This window comes from Lissotriton vulgaris, chromosome 5, assembly GCF_964263255.1.
Source record: "Lissotriton vulgaris chromosome 5, aLisVul1.2, whole genome shotgun sequence".
Classification (NCBI taxonomy): domain Eukaryota; kingdom Metazoa; phylum Chordata; class Amphibia; order Caudata; family Salamandridae; genus Lissotriton; species Lissotriton vulgaris.
The window spans coordinates 1,988,039,347-1,988,063,868 of record NC_141693.1 but is presented as its reverse complement, the minus strand read 5'-3'; the positions used below and the strand labels follow the sequence as shown (position 1 = coordinate 1,988,063,868).

General features: G+C 47.6%; 1 protein-coding gene and 5 non-coding genes across 7 annotated transcripts; all 6 read left to right on the top strand.

The window, feature by feature from the left end:
• The first annotated feature begins 9,176 nt into the window (after positions 1–9,176).
• On the top strand, positions 9,177–15,955 carry LOC147717938 (large ribosomal subunit protein eL8). Of its 2 annotated transcripts, XM_086924732.1 has the most exons (7): positions 9,177–9,629; positions 9,826–9,974; positions 10,677–10,817; positions 11,183–11,262; positions 11,493–11,623; positions 12,142–12,211; positions 15,813–15,955. In XM_086924732.1, exons 2-7 carry the CDS (start codon positions 9,869–9,871, stop codon positions 15,909–15,911), a joined length of 627 nt encoding a protein of 208 aa, XP_086780858.1. In that variant the 5' UTR covers positions 9,177–9,629; positions 9,826–9,868; the 3' UTR covers positions 15,912–15,955. The 2 variants fall into 2 exon arrangements, with proteins under 2 accessions (XP_086780858.1, XP_086780857.1); XM_086924731.1 differs by lacking the exons at positions 9,177–9,629; positions 9,826–9,974.
• LOC147717943 (small nucleolar RNA SNORD24) lies at positions 9,680–9,753 on the top strand. Its single transcript, XR_015296324.1, has one exon. It is a non-coding gene; the product is annotated as a small nucleolar RNA SNORD24 (small nucleolar RNA).
• LOC147717942 (small nucleolar RNA SNORD24) lies at positions 10,484–10,556 on the top strand. The gene has a single exon (XR_015296326.1). It is a non-coding gene; the product is annotated as a small nucleolar RNA SNORD24 (small nucleolar RNA).
• On the top strand, positions 10,973–11,047 carry LOC147717941 (small nucleolar RNA SNORD36). Its single transcript, XR_015296328.1, has one exon. It is a non-coding gene; the product is annotated as a small nucleolar RNA SNORD36 (small nucleolar RNA).
• Positions 11,354–11,427, top strand: LOC147717940 (small nucleolar RNA SNORD36). The gene has a single exon (XR_015296131.1). It is a non-coding gene; the product is annotated as a small nucleolar RNA SNORD36 (small nucleolar RNA).
• On the top strand, positions 11,997–12,068 carry LOC147717939 (small nucleolar RNA SNORD36). The gene has a single exon (XR_015296137.1). It is a non-coding gene; the product is annotated as a small nucleolar RNA SNORD36 (small nucleolar RNA).
• Positions 15,956–24,522: the final 8,567 nt, after the last annotated feature.

Sequence of the window (24,522 nt, the reverse complement as noted above, 5' to 3'; positions counted from 1 at the left end):
AGGCTACGGCCTACCCCCCCCCCCCCCCCCCCCCCCCCCAGCAGTGTGCCTGTCGCCCAAAAAAGAGTACCAGAAATGAAGAGGAGAAAAAAGAAAGAAAAGGAAATATTTATCACCGGAGGAGGGCCAACCCTAAGCAACCAAAATAACCAACAGGAGTGTAACCGGCCACCACTTCCCCGACCCCTAATCAAACCATACCCAACGTCCAGCTTCCCCGTCAGTCCATCACTGTCCCAGGAATGTAAGTACCGGTATCAAGGCAAGAAAGAGGAAGACTCAACCCTGACCCCTACGATCCAGTGCGCCAGCAAGGTGCAGTAGTGGCGTAGCCCCGTAGAGCAGGAAAAGCAGCCGGCATGACCACCTCGAGAAAGGGCAACGTCCATGAAGTGCCATCCAAAGCAGGACTGTGTGATCCACAGTAGTACAGTACGGGCAGGCACACAGTTATAGTCCGCCGAGACTAGGCAACTCAAACCCAGGTAACATGCCCAAGGTAAACGGAGCAATCTTGTCAACAGTACCCGCTGGTGTTGGTAGACCTGGCATCCGACGGCGAACTTCTGGTGTCCGTACAGGTATAGAAAGCACGATGTCCTCCGTAGCTGCGACAGTCAGTGCAGCAGCGATGTTAAGCTCACTCACATTTAACCCCTTTACATGTCTCCGAAGAGGCTGCACATGACTGCCGAGCCCTGGGCTCGACGATATACTCCGCTCACAGCTGCTCAACCGGTCAGCCGAGGAGAGTAGGGGCACAAAATCGTCCAGTCGGTGCTCCAGGTCACGGGCGTCGTGGCACAAAGCAGCTCGCAGATCAACCAAAGCTTCCAGGACGTCGCCGATATTCAAGGGTATGACGAGAGAGGATGATATGCCAGTTCCCTGCCCACGGAACTCTCAGGCGTGTGGCAACCATCGATCCCAGTCTTCGGCATCCATTTCTAGGTGCCGTGTATTAGAGCAGCTACCAGACAGGCAGGGCCAGGACGCAGGGACCAGGGCAGCAACCTCCACTTCAGCGCCTCGCACGGGGACAACACAATGACGGTCCAACCAGGCGCCGTGTGCAAGCGCCAATCACTCAGCCCAAATGGCCCCCTCTATTCCACTGCGGAGCGAGAACGCACAGAAGCATCCGAAGAGGGGGATACAATTGTTGCAACGGCGGTAGTGCAGTCACGTAGCCGAGAGACTCCAAAAAGAAACAGTTGCGCTACTTCTGAAGACCTCGGCAGTCTGTCACGTCTCGCCGACGGTTTCAGTATCCCCTGTAATGGCCGACGTTGTTGCCTTCCAGCCGGGCGCTGGCGAGAACAAAGGACCGGATCCACTCAGCAGTCGCAGGCAGGAGTTCAGGGCATTTCGTCACTCCCGGTGCAGGAGGAACGACGGGGAGCACATCGGATTCAGCGTCGCTTCCCCTACCCGTTACCGCGCAGCAGGCACGATTCAGCAATCAGGAGAAGAAGCGGTACGGGAGGGAAGTGGACGGGTCGGGCGGAGCCGAGGGCTCAGGCGGCCATCGTCATTGCTCACCTTGATGCTGTCCTGCCCACAAATGTAACCATCAGAACACCCACTTGTGTTCCCTCAGCTAAACTGCAACTGAAGAGCACTTCACACAGAATAACACCCTTCTCATTATTTCCCATTTTGTAGGGTTGCCAGCTTTACGCTACCATGTTAAATCATAAACTCTGAACATTTAGTGCTAGAAACGCTGCGTTTTCTTCAATCCATTTTATTGTCCGCACTTTAGACCTGTTTTTATCTTCGCTTACAAAGAATATGCCTCTGGGACATAAGGACACACCAGGCAGCTTACTAGGCAGCAGCCTCAGAAGGGGAGCAGAAATTAATTTGAATAATTGCTGGGCTATCGATCTCCTGGAGGAGAAAAATCATATAGGCCTGGCCTGGTGAAATAAATGCTGGTGCTGAGCACCAGAAAGCACTGGCACAAATTAAGCACTGGTGTATATATACAAACAAAGTGCACAGAACATGTTAAAACAAGTGCAATCCATGAAGAAAAGGGCAGCATATAAATTGTAGCTATACCAATCATGAAGGGGAGGAGGGTACATTATAGTCCAATCACACGTTGAGGTCAACTGTAGGCCTTTCTGGGCCACTAGGATGGCTACCAGCGTGAAAAAAGCCTTTTTGACATAAGACCAATTATAGAACATAATAAAATTCCGCACAAACCTAAAACATCAGAACACTGGGGTTAAAGGACTTTGAGGAATAGTAATGATAAATCCAACGATATGGTATTGTTGAATTTCTTAAGTGTACAGATAAGAAGTTATACAACTTTTTTAGGTCTATAAGCCAAAATTCAACCTTGTATTGCTCTTCCCTGATTGGTCGGAGAAAAGTGGTTGAGCCTGGCTGCTTTGAAGAGGTGATAAATGACCCCTGGGGTTAGGAAGCCTCTCCGGGAGGAGCGGTTGCTGTGCATAGGAATGCCAGAGCCAAGGGGAGGCGTAGTAAATAATGATCTTCGAGGGGAGACAAGCTAAAGACATTTTCAACTCTCCTCTTTGAACCAAGACCCGTACTAGACTTAAGAAAGGAATGAGCAGATGCAAGGGGGAGAGACTATGGAGATTAGCCATCATAGGCGTTTAGCCATCTCTTCTCCCTCTGCTGAAAATTCAAATATATTGACTTTTGGAAGAATAGTGGTTTCTGGGTTAGCATGCTCTGGGGGGTGTTGCACTGTATGAACCTCATTGGACAGGGGCAGGCGCTCAACACCCATTGGACTCAACGGGCTTCAGCCCCTCTCCCGTTGTGTGTGGTAGCCTGGGATAAGACCGATTCCCAGGCACACACAGCCGCATCCAAGCACTTCACAGGTCTTTAAAAGACCATTTGCGTGGTAATGAGGCCTGGGATGAGACCGCTTCTAAGAACCCCTGCAGCTCCACTCTGCCTATTGATTACAGATCCAGCAGCCCCCCCCGGAAATTTGGCTCTAATTGCGCCTCTGGACAGGGGTGCCTTCCTGCTTGACCCCAGAGAACACTGAATAAGTATCTGAGAGGGGTGGTGCCTCTTGGATCTGCTCTTTGAAACCTAAGAGAAACAGAAGGGCCCACACTGAAGAGTTTGATGTGCATTCACCAGGCCCTGCAACTCTGAAGATTGCACCTTTTGTTGTTTTATTATGCTATGCTCTGTTTTGTTATGCTTTGTTTTGCTATGCTTTGTTTTGCTATGCTATGCTTTGTTTTGTTATGCTTTGATTTGCTATGCTTTGTTTTGCTATGCTATGCTTTGTTTTGCTATGCTTTGTTTTGCTATGCTTTGTTTTGCTATGCTTTGTCTTGCTATGCTTTGTTTTGCTATGCTTTGTTTTGCTATGCTTTGTTATGCTATGTTTTATGCTATGTTTTGTTATGCTATGCTTTGTTGAGTTTTGTTGAGTTTTGTTATGCTATGTTAGGCTATGCTCTGTGTTTTGTTATACTAGGTTTTGTTATGTTTTGCTATCCTATACTTTTTTTGTTATGCTATGCTGTGTTTTGCTATGCTATGCTGGGGAGGGTGTTGGTGGGAGGGGGTGTGAGGGGGAAGGGGTGTGAGGGGGAGGGTGTGGGGTTGGGTGAGGTAGGGTGAGGGTGTGAGAGGGGGTAGATGTTAAATACGCATATGCCAGCTGCTGGGTCTTCATAAACCATTTGTTACTGCTCAACTGGAATTTCCGTAGAATGCGTCCCATCTGTACAAATATGGCTGCAGTATGTCAGACTTTGGGGAGGAAGATGAAGAGGGTCTGCCTATTCACATCATAAATGTCATAAATTGTTCATAAACTTAATCCCCATCGGCTTTTGGAATACTATTTAATAAATGATTTATGCTGTGGCGCAGTTCCTTTTAATAGTTCTGGTTAGGAAAGTTCCAGGTAAGCCACCAAAACAACGTAGCAAAAAAAAAAATAGTGTTTGATTCCCAAATGAACAGCGAACTGTTTTCTTAACGTGGGGGCTGCTGACACCTCGAGATCTGAGGCGTTTAATAGAACGACAATGCATTTGCAGATATTTCCCCAGTCTTTGAGTAAAATAACTGCGGGCTGTTGATACGGCGCACAGCCTGCCAGGGAAAAGCAGGCGGCACACTGAACTTAATGAACAACGCAGCGGGGCACCGCCACATCCTATACCGCGCCTGGATGCTCCTACGAGCCACTGGCGGTAAAGCATAATTTCTAAAAAAGTAAAATAAAATCGATCTAAAAAGATTCGCATAAATGCTCCCAACTCAGAAGCATCTTACTATCCATACTCTTCAAGGCGCATAGGACTTGCACGTATGATAGATAGGACATCAGAAAAGGCACATGTCATCAGAGTTCGAGGGATTTTGGTTTCAGTTATGAAAAAGTTAAGAAACCTTTTGACAGATGAAGGTGAAACACAATTTGTAAAAAAAAAAAAAAAACACAAAGGCCTGACTGAAATTACCTAAATATTTTTAGCAGAACACGTTTTAGGGTTTTCTTCGTGCCACAAATTGTGCTCCTGTCACCCGTGAAGCACCGGGAGCAGCTGGGTCATTATCTACCGCGTGGCTTCTCGCGAGCGGTCAGGTATGCGTGTGCTTGCGGCGCCTTGCCTTCATTTGCCTAACGTTCTGGTTTTTACACATTTTCCTGGCTAAAATGTCGGAGTGAAGTACTCCTTAGTTAGAACACATCAATCTACCCATGACTTGACTGATGTTGAGTGACCAAGTTGTCTTATAGCAGCTGTCTGTAGCGTGCCTCTACGAAACATCTATTTGGTCCAATCTCGTACCCGAACGCTCCTTGTTCCTCATAACGTTTTAAGAAAATAGGCACACTTTAAAGATGTTCGACGCTGCTTAGTACCTACGTGTATACTCTCCCGCATAACTGCCAGTTTCAAGATGGCAGCCACAGAGCTTCCGCGTCCACAACTCCCGGCAGCCCCCACGCTCTTCTCTTTCGAATCCCGCCCCTCCCTTCTCGGCCTTTTACGAGTCTGGTGCCAAGATGGCGGCAAAGCGGAGTCGGTGGAAAGATTCCAGAAGGTTCTGTGGCCCGGAGGAAACTGAGTTCACTCGAGGAGTCTAAATCTTGCCAGACATCAAAAAAAGAAAAGAACCCCAGTGGTGAGCCTAGCCCTGGGGACAGTAGCAGCTCTGGTGGAGAGAGCAGCCCCGAGCCTTGGAGCAGTACTGAGCATAGCGATGGCGGGGAGCAGAGCTCAGACGACGACGAGAGCCAAGACGGAGGAGTCCACCCAGACGAGGAGGAACGTGGTAAGCCACCGAGAAGGGGTGCGGGGCTCCCAAGGCATCAGAAGAAGCGTCTGCCGGTGGTCCTGGGTTGAACATCTTTGTCAATGACGGAAGCTTCCTGGAGCTCTTCGAGCGAAAGATGGTGGCAGCGCAGAACACGGAGGTCCCGGCTGCAACCGTTGCCCAGAAGAAAGCAGGGATTCCGGGACTGCTGGGGTTCCAGGGAGAGAGCAGGCAAGGCATAACGGTGCAAGCGAGGAAGGTCCTCCAACTCCCAGAACATCCTGTGACGTAAAAGCCCGGTGAGTTGGGGGGGGGGTGTAGCTGTGTATGTAGCTGTGCGTGTGTGTTTCTCTGTGCGTGTGATTTCGAAAGCCTGACTTGCTCTGAATGTTGGGCAGGGGATGTGCACGGCGCGGGCCTGGACGTGCGAGTTCAGGCAATGAAATCGCCGAGGAAAAGCGCGTGTACACCCCCTGTCCTCCATTCCCGGCAAACCCACAATAGGTCTTTCGCTGGAGCAGCGCTATGCGCTGCTAACACCAGCGAGACCTAAAAATCCACACACACTTGATGAAGAATTATAATAACAGAGTGGAGGCCAGGACGAAGCCCTGGCAGACCCCTATTTCTACAGGAATGTCTTGTCAATTTCCTATTATGGATCCATCTAACTTGGTCATAGGTATCCTCATGGAATCCATTTAAAATATCCAAAAGTTCATGAGTCATCCCCTGCTACTCCAATGCCCCCCACAATTTCTCAGGCAAAGACAAACCAGATGTCAGCTAAGGCAACAAAGAAGTTGCCACCGCTGATGTCCACCGTCTTCCACTTAGTAAACCAGAATCTGAAGGTTTGGTCCATGGTGCCCACATTATCACAAATGCCAGCTTGGAAGTGAGTTATCACTTGACTGTCGGCTAGCCATCCATTACATTTATCAAGAATTGGTCTACCATCGTTTTTTCCTAATGGGAGTTACGTCCTTTTTTATATACAGGGACAATCTCAATCCTTTTCAGGTATAAGAGCACCTGTAAGGATAATGTTCAAGACTGTATTAATATATGGAACCTCAACATCCAAATACAATTGAAAAAAGGTCCACAGGGAATTTTATCCAGACCAGTAGCCTTACTCTTCCTTTGCATGAAAACAGCCCTCTCTGTATCAATTAAAGAAAAGTGCCAAAAATATTCTGGACAGTTGTCGCTACACTCTATCAAGGGCTGGAAGTACCTACAAATACACGTAGATCACAAGCCAAGGATGCCATGTTTTCAAAAAAGGATTTAAAGTGAACCCCCCACACATCACCCTGTAGATGGATTTCTGGGCACATTGCCACGTGAGGAGCTATGCTTGACAATATGCCAAAATGTATTCACATCTTTGCTGGTTGCCGCATTTAAAAGTTCAGTCCATAATTTATCATTCCATTTTACTTGGGCTGTTCTAAGAGCAGATTTATATTACTTTCTAGCTAATGGAATCACACTTGTATTCCCTTTGATAGCTTACGGTAGGGCATGCTTGGCTGTCTTGCATGCATAGTTATAGCAGAGATTGGTTTTAGCTGGTTTAAAATCCTTTAAAACCAGCATTTGCAATGCAATAGATCTCGCAGCATTAAAGTTTGAGTTACTGCCATTGTAAATGACAATGCTTTGCATTAAAACATTTTTTTAATTTGCAATTGGTATAAAAACATTGTTTGTGAATGGTTGGCTGTTGCTTATGCTAAGCAAAGTTGGCAGTCATATAGAGTGCCAGTCTTGCTTGTTATAAGCATGCTGATTTAAACAAGTTATGGAAACTGTAGTTAAGAGTAGAAAAGTACAAGGCTAAAGTCACAAAATCAAAGATGTCATTGACGCCCTGCTGATGTTGCCCATAATCGCTGTACTAAAACATGTTTTCTATTCTTGTTTTCCATGGTAGAGGTATTTTATTTCCAAGCCTTGAGATGTTTGCAAACCAATGAGATTTCTTGTGAGCCGTACTGGTTGTATGCAGCTCCAAACCCACGTCTTAGGAACATATTTGTATTTTAGAGACACAGAGACCCAAAGTGTCTACAGCTGTTTTCAAAATGCAGAGTAGTGTGACTGAACTGCTGACAGGAATAAGACTAATGTGTGCACTTGATCCCTTGCAGTGTAGATTACCAGAGACAATTTGAGTGACATTGAAGAAAGTGTTCAATGTTTCAAAACAGAAATGAAAGAGGCGGACATGTTCCACTCTCCTTTCCCGTGCACTGTATTTTGAATTGTGTCCCTTAGTCGTCCCTCCCCCCTCCCCCAATATCTTTAGAAGACTAGACTTTGTAAATAGATTAGGCGTTTTTGCCATTGGTCTGTTTGAATACATAATTGACAGTACATGAGGTTGCAAAGTGTAGCTAAGGGATTATTTTACGTTAGAAGAGTAGTATACAAACACAAGGATTTTACACAATCTTTGTGTGCAGTTAGGTTATGCACATAAGCTTAGTCCATCCTGCTACCATCCTTTGTAGCCTCCATCTCACCTGTCTTTACACATACCTCTTCCATGCGAGGCGCAGCCTTTCCTCCAAGAAGGTATAAAACTGCTACGGCACGGATCTGCATCATACGGATCTGCATCATACGGATCTGCATCATACGGATCAGCATCATTGGCAATCTCCTTGTATTCCAAAGGGGAATCAAAACGTGTTGTTTTAACCTGCAAAATGTTACTCCTCAGTATACCTACACAACTCAAATGTACATGAGCGGTGGCGCCTCCTACCAGCGTTCTCACCCACTAGCAAATCACCAGCAAAGGAAGTACATGATAATGGTACAATCCTTGCACTGTCCTGTCGACTGGATGGAGCAACACATGGGCTGCGTCACAATCCCGGTACACCCCTGGCCCTCAAGTACCATATCTACTCCCACATTCAGGCACTGCCGCCACTCACCCTGCTTTTGCCTACACAAATGTGCTCTGTGATCACTCAAAAGCACCTGTGCAAATTACACGTGCATTAACTGTAAATAGACACTGGATTTCGTTGATGAAGCATCAAGTTCGTCACTACACCCTAAAAGTACTTCTTTGTCCTGAATGCACAACACTTTCCGTTCTGATCGAACATTACATCTCGCTGCTGCGCATGCGCGTCCATGCATGCGATCTTCACACAAGACCGCATCATTACCGAGATACAGTAGGGGCAGCGGAGGGTAGCAAACACGTTCTGAGGGATGAACTTGGACTTCTACTATCGCATGCCGCTGTGATTTCTTTCTCCTCCCCCACCTCCGCTCTGAAAGGTTATGTGTTAAATCCGTGGCCTTTTCCTAACCGTGCACTTGCTTGACAAGGCTCAAATACTGCAAGCTGAGGAGGATCGCCGGAGAAGACATGGAGCCTGATGCCGAGACTGACCTCCTGCGGAGGGAGAGGGACACATGGAAAGAGCCCGGTGAGTGGGGGGGGGGTGGGAATGTGTGTGTGCGCGGAGTGAGGCTTAGTTGTAGGGGGAGTGTGTGTGTGCGCGTGTGTGTGTCTGCTTACGTCTGCTTACAAGGGGCTAAAAGGGAGACAGTGAACGTGCGTGCGACCTGATCCATTTCGGCCAGGCTGCGCTCCTCCTCTTTTAGTCCTTGTAAGCAGAACCGCCAAGAATAGGTCTCTTCTGTGACAGCAGGGCTTTGCCCTGCATCGCAAGTGCGAGACCTAAAAACCTTGTTCTTACTGAAGCAAATGTTATGGCTAGCTAAAAGGAGTTAACCATAGTTTAGCTATTGTTTTTAATGTTAAAAATAAGATGACATGATGAATATTATTTATTGAGCGCGCGGTCACCAGTGGTTTCTTGGCGCTTAGTAGAAAATGCGTAAACATGTGCAGCGAGAAATGTATTCATTAAAAGCCAGGGGAAAAAAGCCACGCCTTGAGAGATTTCCTGAACAGGAGGTAGGAATGGATTTGACTTAGTTCGGGGGGTAGAGTGTTCCAGAACTGAGGTGCCAGGAACGCAAACCGAAGTCCACCATGTTTTTTCAGTTCGTTCAGAGTTTTTCTTTTAGAACAGTGAGGGGTTTTAAAACAACAATAGTGTACGACTATGTACAGATTGTTCGCATGTTGGCGCAAGGCTCTTGTTTAATTTGCATTGTGCTCGAATAACATGTAGATTTTGTTCCAGAATTGCTAATTCGTAAGTATTCATTCGGTTTGTTTTTATTTATTTTCTCAGCCGAAGGGGAAGAAGGCTAAAGGAAAGAAGTGGTGAAGAAGCTCGAGGCTAAGAAGGTTGTCAACCCCCTCTTTGAGAAGACACCCAAAAACTATGGCATTGGTGAGTATTGTCCTGCTAGCCACGTGGCCTGAAAACATGTCAAACCTCTGTGCAAATGATGTAAACGAATATTTGCTATCTGAATACTGGTGCTGACACGTATTCCACCAAGATCGCTGATGTACATGGAATCCCGAGTGAATCTTCATATGTGCCTCTTTAGAGACTGTTTTCAATGAGAATTTCCATCTTGCAGGCCAGGATATTCAGCCCAAGCGTGATCTGACTCGCTTCGTGAAATGGCCCGCTACATCCGGCTGCAGCGCCAGAGGTCCATCCTCTACAAGAGGCTTAAAGTACCACCTGCGATCAACCAGTTCACGCAGGCCCTGGACCGACAGACTGGTATGTAACAACTTCATATATGCCTTGCAGTGCCCCACCCAGCATCGTGCCGTCAGTTGCCGGCCACTGAACTAGTTAGGCTGTGCATATGCTTATGCCACCATCGTCTTTGACATTTCCTAAAACAGCTATCCAGCTGTAAACCAGGCTAGTAAGCTCCTTTATATACCACTCTGAGCACAAACCAGACACTCTAGAAATCCCCTAAGGTGTAAGGGGAAATGGGCCACTTCTCGCCTCTAAAAGCATATAAATAACCCCAGTGAGTCCTGTGTTCTGGCGGATGTTAAAGGTCTAAAAGTATTCTAATGAGTTTACGGCTGCTGGGGGAGTCTTTGCCCACACATCTGTAATTGGTCCGTGGTGACGCGTAACCCCTTTTCGTCCGTAACTATATGCTGCCCCAAGGTCTAGGTCTTTACATTGATGTAAATCTATCTGACAGCGGTGTCTGAAGTATTATGCGTGGGTGCACACGAGCTCATCGCATCTGCCCAGACAAACGTATGTGCAAATGATGTTAACAATATTTGCTATCTGACAAATCGTGATGGACACCCATCCACCAAGATCGCTGATGCACATACGGCCTTTCGGGGTGTGGAGGGGGCAGTTATACCTGTGTCTTATTTTGTTAAATCAAGATGCATGCTTGCAGGAGTACTTAAACTCCTGGACTAACCCTGGCCATCTGCATTCCAGCTACTCAGCTCTTTAAGCTGGCCCACAAATACAGACCAGAGACCAAGCAGGAGAAGAGGCAGAGGCTCTTGGCTCGAGCTGAACAGAAGGCTGCGGGCAAGGGGGATGCTCCAACCAAGAGGCCACCGGTGCTCCGTGCAGGTACGTGCATGCGGGGCAGCCTTGCGCAAGCGTGTTTGATGCAGTTACTTCTGGGTGGTGGTCCCTATGGCCATTCTATGTATCCAAGCCTCTTACAACCACTGACCCACTCCCCGGAGTGGCTCCTACTGTACAAATGCGCCAGTGACCTGCTTTTGCAATGATGTTTGAATTTCTTCGTCTGAAAATACGTGTAGATGAAAAACACGAGCTTTTTAACCCTGAGCAAAGCTGGCTGGTTATCACTGGTTTTAACTACATGTTGCTTGCCTTCAGTGTGATCACACCTGGCGTACCTTCTGCAATGTTAAAGGAAGCAATGTAAGTCTTTACATGTATTGGCACTAATTAATATCTCTTTGCAGGCGTGAACACAGTAACCACTCTGGTTGAAAATAAGAAGGCCCAGTTGGTGGTAATTGCCCATGATGTGGACCCCATCGAGGTATGTACTTTTCTGTCATCACCTGGTTGTTAGCTTCGTTCACGTATGGCTTTTAATGTAGTTCATGATTTGTTGCCAAGCAGCCCGTTGATTGCAGTGATGTATGAATTTCTTCACCTGACTCCCAATGAAGAGTTAAACTTGAGCTTTTTAACCCTGAGCAATCGAGAAGCTTGTTTTGTGTGGTCTGTCTCCATATGCTTTGTCTACAACTCTGCCTTCTCTTCCAGCTTGTAGTTCTCTTGCCTGCTCTCTGCCATAAAATGGGCGTTCCATACTGCATCATCAAGGGCAAGGCCAGGCTCGGGCGACTAGTCCACAGGAAGACCTGCACTTCGGTTGCCTTCACGCAAGTTAATCCGTGAGTTTCAATTTGTTTGCTACCTACCAAATGTCTGGGTGGCAGGGTTGGTTAAATTCAAGGGGAACTTAGAGGGCAGTTTGAAGTTGGTCTATATTTGAAAAATATCCATGTGCATTTTTTGTACTGTGCTAATAGACGGTTAGGAGTTTGGTCCGACTTAGACCTAATTGCAGGAGAGGCCTGGGTGGGGTTGGTGGTGGGGTTGGTTTTATGGGGCTGTAGCCAGTTACGTTTGTGATACACCTGTAAATCTACTGTAATTTGGATGGTTTAGCTGGTAACTATGAATTTATTTTTGTTGGCTTGTGGAACTGCTGGGTCCTATACTTGTGCACTGGCCTGTTAAAACACTTTTGCTGGAAACCTTCTATGGCAATGATGTATCGAATTTCTTCACCTGAATAAATCATGTGGCTTTTTGAGCTTTTTAACCCTGAGCCAAATAGATGGTTTCTAAAAAATAAAAAAAATCAACTTTATGTTTCTGCTGTAACTGAATATGGTTCCTTCAACAGGGAAGATAAGGGTGCGCTAGCCAAGCTGGTAGAGGCCGTCAGAACCAACTACAATGACCGATACGATGAGGTAAGACTCGCTGCAATAATAGCAATCAAAGTGGGGAGGGGAGATTCAATTGTCCGTTCAATTCCCCCGTGCAATACATATAATCAAAATGGTGAATGGACACTTGTAACCATGTTACAAGCAGATTTGATGGATCACCCTCAACGCTGTTACTCGTGCGGTTTATATCGTTTTTCCGCCCCACATATGCGTAATGGCATTATCATTGGGAGTTCCAAATTAGTGCTATATAATGATTATGTAATCACTCTGTATCCATATAGGCTTGTTGCACCTGTAATAAAAGGAAACACAAAAAATACTGTGGGGCTACGGTATAGCACTCCTCAAATTTGCTTGAGGCTGGTATATAGCACAAATTCGGAACACCCAATGATAATGCCAGAACGCATATGTGGGGTGGAAAAACGATATAAACGGCACGAGTAACACAGCGTTTATGAGGGTGATCCATCACATCTGCTTGTAACATGGTTACAAGTGTCCATTCACCTAAGACTCGCTGCAACATAGTGCGCTTCCCAATGTCTCAAAGTTAATTTCTTACTGTCAGGTGTCCTTGGCACTCCCCTCATTGCCCTGCGTAATAGGATGCTGGGAGAACACTAGAATACCTGTATGGCTTTATTTGCTTTTTTATAGCCTTAAGCCCACTTGCTCTCCTTTTCCAAAACTGCTGCAATAGAGGCCTCTTTGGCACCGCCTAAATCTGTCCCTCGCATCACAAGCTGATGCCAAATTAACATTTTGCCTTCTGTGCCGCTCTTATCTGACACCTACTGTCTGAGCTTATGAGTGGAAACGCAAGATGAGTCATGAAACCTTTAAGACCGGCAAGACCTGGCTTGGCAGTCCGGTTTGGACTGTTCCCATGAGGAACAGGGACAAGACTGATTGCATGATGATGACGTGCATATGGCTGGGTCTGAACCCTCATCCTCCTAGACCTCTACGCGGCCTTCGACACTGTCTGTCACCACACCCTAGTGCAGCGCCTCAGCAATGTCGGAATCCAGGAGAAGGCACTGAAGTGGATCATCTCCTTCCTCGCCGGAAGGACACAGTCCGCCTCCCCCGTTCAGATCAGAAGCCACCAAAGTCATCTGCAGCGTTCCTCAAGCTCCTCGCTCAGTCCAACCCTCTTCAACGTCTACATGAGCCCCCTTGCAGACATCGCACGCCAGCACAACCTCAACATCTCCTACGCCGACGACACCCAGCTGATCCTCTCCCTCACCAACGACACCGCCAGAGCCAACCTTCACGAAGGGATGAAAGAGTTAGCCGAATGGATGAAGAACATCCGCCTGAAACTGAACTCGGACAAGACGGAAGTCCTCATCCTGGGATCTTCACCCTCCGCCTGAGACTACTCCGGATGGCCCCCCGCCCTAGGCAGAGCACCCAAACCAACAGACCACGCACGCAATCTGGGCTTCATCCTAGACTCCTCCCTCTCCATGACCAGACAAGTCAACGCCGTCTCCTCGTTTTGCTTCAACATCCTGCGCATGCTACGTAAGATCTTCCAATGGATCCCCACCGAGACCAGAAGACGGTCACCCAGGCCCTCGTCACCAGCCGGCTGGACTACGGCAACTCCCTCTACGCCGGAACCACCGCCAAACTCCAGAAGAGACTCCAGTGTATCCAGAATGCCTCAGCACGACTCATCCTGGACATCCCCCGTCGCAGCCACATCTCCGGACACCTGAGAGACCTGCACTGGCTCCCGGTCAACAAGAGAATCATTTCCGTCTCCTCACCCACGCACACAAAGCCCTACACAACCAAGGCCCAGGAACAGCCGCCTCAACTTCTACGGTCCCAAACGCCAGCTTCCCCCGCATCCGAAGAGCCACCACAGGGGGACGGTCCTTCTCCTACCTCGCCGCCAAGACTTGGAACTCCCTCCCGACCCACCTCCGCCTGACCCAGGACCACCTCACCTTCAGGAAGCAACTCAAGACCTGGCTGTTCGAGCAGTAGCGGACCCCCCTCCCCTAGCGCCTTGAGACCCTCTGGGTGAGTAGTGCGCTATATAAATGCTTTGATTGCTTGAACTGGGCAGCGAATTGAGCTAAAGAACTGATAGATTTAACCCAGATCTAATATTGTCTAAAGTTTCAGCGCTCCGTACATCTCCTGGTTTTTGCTTTGAGCTTATCTGAGTAACTGGAACTGGTATGTAAAGTGGCTGTGTGACCTCGACATAGAATACCTACCAACTTCCTTTAGGACCCGGCTGTCCTTTCCCTAACTTTTAGTGTAACCGTGCATAGCTGTAACTGAGCAGTCCTGATTACACAAATTAACTATTCTTAAGAATTTAAACTACACTAAAATCAAGAAACGAGATACAAGAAATTTGACATTTGTTAAAAAGATTCGATTTTTTTCACCCCAAAAATTGACCAGAGATGTACTGTATTTGCACATTCAACACATTTGTCACTTTAGCTAGGCAAGATGAAGTTGGGCAAGATGTAGTGTGGCCACTCGAGGTGCCCAGCAAGGTCCACAAAAGAACCTTCTCAAAGCATTCCCCAGTGCAATGGATTGGTGTTCCTGCACGTTGGTTCACAAGCTTGGCGATCCTGAATACAGGCAGAGTTTTTGTCGCCACTAGACTACCAGTCACCCGGTACAGCAGTTTCTTTATGGTGTTAACTCGCCCCCTGGCCATGTGAGCTGTACTTGGATTACTTTCCTGGGTCCTGCATCGATAACTTGGGGGAGGGGGTCCACTTCACTGCAGCCTTTCTTCACTTGATCATTGGTTCAGTCCCCTTCACTACAGTGATCTGAATTCTGGGTACCATGGATGTCTTTTTATGCTCCGAAAATGCCCTAAGTCAATCCGGATTTAAAGTGGCATATAACCATTCCGTAACTTTCCATTCTGCCCACTGACATGGCAGCTTCCTCTTTTGCTTTTCTGGACCACACCCATGTGGTTACCTGCCAGGGAGAGACGCTACCTCCTTTCCTGTCTCCATATGCAGGTTTCTATTTTTTGTTCCTGGTAGTTGTTTACGGGTCTTCCTTCCTCCCAGAGTTCTATGGGCCTGCTGTAGGGGTGATGTACATGTACTAAAAGGGAGGCTTGGGGTTTTGCCATTTTTATCAACCGAGTAGGCCGTGAAGACTAGCCTTACAGACTACCGTGGCAGTCGAAGATTTTTTTCTTTGCCATTCGCAAGGTGGCGCAATCTGTGCTACAGTCCCTGGGGTGACTATCTTGCAGGGACTTACAAGTAGGTTAATGTATGACAATTGGGTGTAAGCCAATGAAATATGCGTTTTTAGACCATGCCTCTTGAGTGAAGGTTTAGTTAGCTGGCCTCAGTGCACTGATATGAAAAAGCAGAAGTCCAAAACTCCAGGGGTGACAAAAGAAAGGGGTATTAACTTAGTCATTTTATGCACGGATATAATTTCTCGGTTGTTTCAGTGAGCTTGCCATTGAGGGGTGCACTCTGTTTGACTAGACAATTGTTTTTACTCGTATGTCATTATTGCACTGTTTACCAGAATTCATTTATTTTCGCTTTTCTGAGTATTTGTGCCACTGGTTGTCTGATCTGTTTTTCTGTTTCAGATTCGTCGTCACTGGGGTGGTGGTATCCTGGGACCCAAATCGGTGGCTCGCATTGCAAAACTTGAGAAGGCAAAGGAGCTGGCCACCAAGCTGGGTTAAGTTAACAGCATCTGTTCTGTACATAATAAACTATGAAAGAAAAATGCTGTATTGTGTTTTTTTCTGAAATTTATTTGGCAAGTCCCTGACTTGAAGCTCTAAACTGACTTTGGAAGTGTAGATTCGTCTTTAAGACTACACTTCTTTTTTTTTTTTTTTTTTTTTTTTTTTACACTAGTTTCCATTAGTGTAAGAGCTGAGTGATGTTGATGGGGAACAGGATCGCGAGATGGAGTCCCTCAACTCTACAGCATCTTGCTGAGCTAGCAAACTACCCCAAGCGGTATATACTCTAGTGAGAAGTGGAAGCTCTTCAAATTCCATCAAGTATCTTCCAGGCACTGTATCCATGCCCCATTCATAAATACACCATGTAGTCCTTGGTTTGGCGTGGGCTAGTTTGAAATTCGTATATGGTGTGCATCTCTCCAGCCTTCAATAAGTCACAGATAAGTGGAAGAGATGCTACTCGCACTGCACGATTATGGCCGTACTATGGTACCATTGACCTCTTTAGCCATTGGTCTAGAATGCGCTGTTAATGTTGTTTTGTAGGAAGTTTCAGTTTTTTAAAAATCTCAAAACGTTTTGTTTGTCTTTAAAACACAGATTTTAAAATAAAAATAGTCCAATCCAGCTGAATGGAGTTGTATCCAGAAGTCACCATGGAGTAGTTGACATGTGAAAGAAGTTCTGCAGAAGTGAGTCTTGGGTGGGATGAGTAGGCCTAGAGCATTGGGATACAATGGAGTGTTGAAGGAAACCCATGTACATTGGGGGATGAAACTTGTTACAATGAGAGAATGTGAGGTAATTGTTTCATAATCGATGCATTTGTAATGAATAGTCTGGAGGAAATGAAGTGAGTGTCACAGCAGGTGGGTTAGGAATATTGGGATTTGGGTTAACCTGGATTAATAATATGGGGCGTCTTGGTTGGTGGATTTTGTAGGGTGAAGGAGCTCCTGGGAAATACCTGTGAGTATATACTAGTGTCCAGAATGTATTTTGTATCGTCGAATTTGGTTTGAGCAAGTGAAGACCAGATTTTCCCTTTGAAAGGGGATCACCAGATTTTTGGCCATGCCATCAATAGGACAGTATTGCGAGTTAAGTTTTGATTATTTAGTTTCATTTCGTGGCCATGTTTCTTGTTGGATGGGTTTTGAAGGCAGTCAGTAATCCGTATTGTGCAATATGTTCTTCTGTGAAAGTCCCTATTGATGATGGTAGTCTAGGCCTCAGTCTTGCCTAATTTTCCGACTACTGATTTTTCATTTTAAGAATTTATAGAAGTCTACGTTAGATAATTATTGGTAGTTTAGAATGTTGAGAAGATTTGGGATTGGCTGTAGAACCTAATTCAGTATTGCATTACTGCCATTGTTGACCCAATTTTCACAGTAAATTTTTTGCCATACCGGTTGATGTGACAATTGGAGGCTAGTCCAGATTTGGGCATGCAGCGCGTTAGTGTTTTTTAATGTCTAGTTTTCAGAGTTAACTGCATTGTTAATTATGTTGAAGTGAGTAATTGGGAGATGGTTCTTTTTTTGATGTAAGCAGGGCTAAAATAGGTAGGTTTGTGAACTATTGAAATAGTAAGCCACATTTGAGGATTATTTTTTTCGGATGAGAATCACCTGGCCGCTTTTTTGGTGTCTTTCAATTTCTTCCAAAATGTGTGGAATCGTACTGTGGGCTTCCTCTGTAAAGAGTAAGACATCATCTCTGTATGCAGCAGCCTTTTCTGGACCAGAGGAGAAGAGGATTGCTGGGATGTTACCATTAGTCTTATGGGTGTAAGGAGAAGTTCCATCATAGCAAAGGGGATAAAGGACATCCTTTGTGTGCCCTGTTTGAGGGTGAAAGGGGTGGAAAAGAACCATTGACTTTATCCCAAAGCTTTAGGATTAGAGTATAAGGCCATTGACATTCTAATGAAGCTATCGCCAAGGTCAAATTTTGCGATGTGTGACCAGTAGAAAGATCCAAGAGAACCTATCGCAAGCCTCCTCTGCATCCAGAGCCATGGCCTCTGCTGGCGAGTGTAGTAGCTGTGCCTTTTCTAAGACTTGACCAAACTACCTACTTTTGATTGTATAGGGTGGGTCAGAGAGGGTTCCAGTGTGTTGGCAGGAATTTAGGCATAGATCTAGCAATCTAGATTTATTAAGGAAGTTGGGCAATTCTTTTCCAGGCTTGAATGGTCCTTTGATTAGTAGCTCAGTTACTAAGTTTAGGATAGTTCGCTAGAGCGTGGCTTGCTTTATCTTTGGAACATAGGCTTTCTGCTTTTTTTAATTGAGGCCCATTCAGCTTTTTGGCGTCCTAGTTTATTATATTACTATTTTAGGGGTTTTAGTTCCCTGTGTGGAGGATCCTTTCATGTGCCTCAGCGTGAATTCAAGTGTTTTTCTTATCATGGTTTGGTAGAAATTTGTGGTCACTTACTTCTTGTCGCATTAATATTGATCATCAAACCTATTCTTATCGCTTTAAAGGCATCCCAGAAAGTCACAGGGGAGGTGTCAACATTTTCATTTTACAAGTGAGAAATATCTTAAGAGAAGCTTTGCAATTCTGCAAATCGCCAGTAGATCATTCATCCTGCATTGTTTTTGTGGAGTAGGGGCGTCTCCTAGCCTAACACCCATAGATATACAGGCATGGTTGGATACTACTATTGGCTTGATTTGTGGGTTTGATGTTAATTGGAGGTGTTGACTATCAATTGCTAACTAATCTATTCTGGAGAAAGTCATGAGGGTGTAAGTAGAAGTCACTGCCAGAAGGGTTGTGAGTTCTCCGTCAGTAAGGTTCTTGACTTTGCACAGGCTCAGCAATTTGACATGAGCTTTGGTAAAAACTTGACTTTTGAGATCCTATTGATGGTGCCATCTAAGGGAGGTTAAAAAAAACTCCCAATATTTTACCCAAATTGGATGGTATGACGTGCATTTCTTTATGTAGTATTGACAAATTCTGGTGACTCATTGTTTGGGGTACAAATATAAACTATATAGAATTCTGTATCACCTTTTGCTAGTAGAATACGCTACCTGCCATCTTTGTCATATTGTTGGGATTGTATTGCAATGTTAGATCATTTCACGATCGAAGTGATCAAACTGTTTTTTTTCCCCTATTGGGCAGGGGAACTATTCACACCAGTGGTTAATTTGTAAAAATATAACGGCCGGGGCTCTCGCCAGGAGGAATCTTGCACTAGCCCATTTCTCATGTTAGCGCCCTCTAAAATAGAACAACCACAAAAGTGGGGAGAGTATGTGGTGTAATAGCCCGAGCTGCTGACTTGGCAGCGGGGGTTCGAGTCTCTGGTCAGCTCAACATTCTCTTTCTGGGTAAATCACTTCATCTCCTGGTGCATAAATGTCCTTAACTGGTGCTCATGAAATGAAACAACTCTGCTGAGCACCGAATACCACCAGCTCAAATGAAGGAATTGCCAAAGGCAAGAAGGTTGTTGCTTCCTCTAAGAATGCACATTGTCAGTGCGCACCTTGATGCTGTCCTGCCCACAAATGTAACCATCAGAACACCCACTTGTGTCCCTCAGCTAAACTGCAACTGAAGAGCACTTCACACAGAATAACTCTTCTCATTATTTCCCATATTGTAGGGTTGCCAGCTTTACGCTACCGTAATAGATCATAAACTCTGAACATTTAGTGCTAGAAACGCTGCGTTTTCTTCAATCCACTTTATTGTCCACACTTTAGACCTGTTTGTTTTTTTCTTCGTTTACAAAGAATATGCCTCTGGACATGAGGACACACCAGGCGGCTTACTAGGCAGCAGCCACAGGAGAGCAGAAATTAATTTGAATAATTACTGGGCTATCGATCTACCGGAGGAGAAAAATCATATAGACCTGGCCAAGCACTAGGAGCGCTTAGCAGGAGCTCCTACCTTGCGACCAGCAAGGTAGGAGCTCCTGCTAAGAGCTCCTAGTGCTTGGGATCCCCCACCGGACTTATCCCTGTTAGCACCCACTATTGTATGTGGCGGATCAAAACCGAACATCGGCAAGTAACTGGATTGCACTTACTTATTTTCGGAGCCCGGAGCCTGCTGAGTCCCGCGATCTCACACTCCTCCACCGGGCTGCTGCTGGACGCTGCTGCTGGACGCCGGTTGAGGCTGGGCCGGCTGGTGGGAGACTGCTGCTGCGGGACATTGTTGGCACAAGACTTTGGGCACCCCCATCTGCATCGGATGGTGCCCGGGCGGAACGGCTGGAGCACCGGGACCTACAGGGCGCGCTGGGTCCCGCGACCACCCCCACCAGGCTGGCTCTGACTCTCAACACAGGTGGTGTCCGAGATGGATGGACGGAGCCTGCCGGAGTCTGGACACAGGCGGGGTCTGAAACGGATCGACTGAGCCTGAGGAGGGTCGCACAGCGGCTGGAGCACCGGGATATATTCCCCCCTCCTGGATTGGCTGCGGACTGGCTCCTGGACGGTGCGGCGGGACCGGGACACACTGGGCAGCGCCCCGCCACTCTGAGACGGTCTGTGGCTCACGGGGGACGCAGCAGTGCGGTGAGAAGGTGAGGAGGACGGCGGGCGCTGCGGAGGTGCTGGAGGTCTGGTCCCTTCACTGGAGCATCTGGCTCCGGTCCGTGCGGCTCGTGGCGGGGGTGAATCAGACCTCTCTCCCCTCCAGCCGACTACACAGAGGGAGCTGTGGACGTGTGGGGCTGCGGGACGGCTGCTCAGCAGCGGTTTGACGACGGGGCTGTGAGATATCTGGACGGTGGGTCGGCGGACCCATACGAAGCCTCGCACTCGGTGAGAAGGCGCCTAATAGCCCCCCCCACCCCCCCCCCAGAAAATGCCCAGGAAATGCGAGGAACTAACAATGAGCACTGATAGCTCGAACATCGGCTAGTATCCACTAACGGAGTGCTCACTTCTACTCAACCCGCAACTGCACATACATACTTTTTGCATCAGATCTGAACAGCCTCAGAGAAGCCTAACAACTGTGATGGCCTGAAGGTACTTGTACGCAGTCTCTTAATTATTTTTTTTATCCTGCTCAAGCTGGTTTTACATTTCTGGCCCTGAATCCTATAAAGTTTTCTGCTTGCAAACTATCCTCGCGACATGGCGGGCTTTTCTCTCCTTTCACTCTCCATTCCTAAGATGGCTGGGGCCATATACCGGAGCCATAAATCGCCCCACTGCCCACCAGATGACCATGAGACTACATACCAACGTGGTCACAGGTCAACAAAACAGTGATAAGACTCTCTCCTCGCCTCCAAGCAGCAGGGAAACTAAGCTCTCTCCTCCCCACCTAACACAGAAGATGGACTAACGCGACCTGCCCCCAATCAGAAAGGGAAACCATCTCTCTAAGCCACACCAAAAACAGAGAAAGGACTACTACTCTTGTCTCCATTTATGCTATTCTGGTGGCCATTTTTGACTAGTCCTCCATTGGGGGTGATCACCTTAAACTAGTCATCCCTACCAACTGCCCATTCGTAAATCCACCTGGGTTTACAGCCCTGTAATTTCACACACCCACCCACGGCCACCCCCCCCTCCTCTACCTACGCTTCTTCCACTATGGAACGCATGGGTAAACACACGTACAAAATAAACTACCCACCCGAGCTCTCCAAAAAAAACGCCAAACGCTACAAACACAACTTCCTGAAGGCTCACCCTGAAATCCCATTTGTGGACACCTACTTCTCACTGACCAATGGAGCCACAAGCACCGATATCATCTTCTATACACTGCGTAGAGCACAGTGGAGGAAAGCGCTCCTCTCCACTCTCACGAGCTCCACCCCTAGCAAATCCACTCATGCCCTAACGCTGTCTATCACGCCATCCCAAGTTTTCCCAGGCAAAGCCACCATCACCATCTACAACAACGGGACCATACTATTCCAAGCCACTGATAGGAACCTCGACCGACTCGACAACCTGTTCCCTACATTCTTAGAACACATCGCCAAACGGCGGCCCTCCACTCCGAACACATCAAGTTACACAACACCGTCCAACTCCAATCCCCTATCTCCATCATCTCAACAGCTGATCGACACCCACCTCTCCCATCCCCCCAGCGCTATAGTCAGTCACACACCCAACCTAACATCTCCTCACCCTGCTTCTATTGGCAGAGAACACTCTCCCTCATACCCCACGCCTAACACCACGGGTTACACAACACCCCCTAACTCCAAGCGTCAGTACCTCTTGCCTAAACTCTCACAGCAGAGGAGCATCTCACACCTCTCCCCTCTGACCAGCGTGGTAATCAGTCACCCACCCGATCATACTTCCCAAAATCCCCCATGCGAATATCACCCCCCCCCTCGCACATTCCCCATACCCCCACCCTCGTCACCCCCCACCTCACGACTCCTGCGAACGCCGCAGATCCTACGTTAATCAATCACCCATCTGATCTCACTTCCCCACACCCCTCATGCACTGGTGAATATCACCCCCCTTCACACATACCCCATACCCCCCACCCTCCTTACCCCCATCCCACACCTTACACGAGTCTCGCAGAACCCACCTCCACCGCACTGTGCTTATCTCCCACGCCCCGTGACATGACCAACTCTCACCCTTCCCCCTCCCCCCCCACTCTCACTCCCCACTACCCCACTCTACAGGCCAGACTCACGGAACACACCACCTCCCTCAACCCAACCCCTTATCCTCTATCCCCCCCCCATTCTTAGCCCCCACCATCCTACTGTCACTCCTTCCCTCTCCAGCCTACACCCATCCCTCATCTCACCTGCGCCGCCTTCCACCAGCGCCATCACCTACGCTACAAACCTCCCCCTGTCCTCATCCACGCCCCTTGCTCACAAACTCACTCATCCATCGAATACCACCCCACCTACCACGGCCGCAGAGCCCTGTACCCCACCTACTACGGCCGCAGAGCCATGTACCATCGCATGCACATCCCGCCCCATTCGACCCAGTGCCCACCCCACTGCTCTCACTCCCAATACCATTCCCAATCCAACGCTGGACATGATCATATCCACCCTCCTACAAGTCAAAGAAGATATTCACTCCATCAAAGAACTTCTTTTCACACACCCCAGACACACACTACCCTCCACTTCTGCGCCCAACAAATACACCACTCTCCCCTCAAACCTTTTCACTCATCCTTCCCCGCGCTGGCCCTCTATCCCCGATCGCAAGGCCACCAGCCGCCCCCGTCGCATCCTACACCCCCTCTCTGACCGAGACTTGCACACTCTACTCCGCTCATATGGCCCAGGTCCCACAAAACTCCCACCCACCACACACCTTCCCATACCCACGATTCTCACAAATCCCCTCAGGCCCCCCACAATGAGCAACAGAAGCTCCATCCCCTGTAGTCTCAGAAAAGTCCCCCTCTCCCTAGAACACTCACCCACTCTCATCACCCCCGGACTAAAGTGTATCCTACTCAACTGCAGATCGGCCCAGAGACACTCCGCCGGCATCGCGGATCTCATCTCATCAAGGGACCTCGATCTAGCCATTCTGACTGAAACGTGGCTAACTGAAGCCTCCACACCTATAATGGACATACTAGTACCCCCCAATTATCACATTATTAGACTCGACAGAAATGGCAAGACTGGCGGGGGAATCGCATGCATCTACAGGGGCAACCTCGTTGTCACTGAAGGTACCTCCCCCTCCTCCTGCGAACTCATCTGCCTCTATTACTAGCGAGGGCAAACCTGTGTGCTCCCTTCATGTTATCTACCACCCACCCAGGGACAACCTCTCCTTCTCCCAACAACTCATGGACACGATATCCACCAACGCCGGTCGGCAAATCAATCAAATCTATTTGGGAGACTTCAACCTCCATTGGAACGATCAGAAAGACGTTGTGGTGAATAGCCTTAAGACTTTCCTCAACGCGCTGGACCTCACCCAAATCTGCAACCGTCCAACACATGAAAAAGGCTCTATCCTTGACCTTATCATCGCCAAAGAAGACTACCCAGCTGGATGCAATCGAACCCTGTGACTGGTCAGACCACCACATCATCACCTTCTTCATCAACGAAAAGGTCAAACTTAACCCGGCTCAACCTGCCAAAACCAAGATCTGGAAGAGGGACATGAAGAATCTAAACCCAAACTCCTTGCCTGCCCACACAGGCAGTCTCCTTCCCCCGACGGGCGTCTCTGATGTGCATTCACTGACCGACCCCTACCTAGACACTATGTCTGCAATAATCAATGAAGCCGCACCCCTTGCAAATGAAGAGAGTCGTCACCAAGAACTTGAACCCATGGTATGATGGTAGACTCAATGAGGACAGACGTGCTATGCGAATGGCAGAGCGCACGTGGAGATCTGACCCCTCAGCACTACACCTTAGAGCCCTTAAGAGTAAGAGAAACGCTTACTTCAGAAAAATCAAACGCTCGAAATCAGTCTTCTTTAGCCAACAGCTGGATCAAGCAAAAAACCGACCAAGAAAACTGTTCGAGTTAGTCAAAACCCAAACCAAGACGCAACCTCTACAACCTAACAGTTCAACAAAGGATATTCCAAGCTGCGAAGACTTTTCTGCTTTCTT

What these genes read in the sequence shown, in the direction of transcription:
- LOC147717938 (XM_086924732.1), top strand. Translation starts at nt 9,869, where the DNA reads ATGGCCCGCTACATCCGGCTGCAGCGCCAGAGGTCCATCCTCTACAAG. An exon ending in ATGATGTGGACCCCATCGAG is followed by an intron (nt 11,263 to 11,492) that starts GTATGTACTTTT and finishes CTTCTCTTCCAG; the next exon opens with CTTGTAGTTCTCTTGCCTGC. An exon ending in GCCTTCACGCAAGTTAATCC is followed by an intron (nt 11,624 to 12,141) that starts GTGAGTTTCAAT and finishes TTCCTTCAACAG; the next exon opens with GGAAGATAAGGGTGCGCTAG.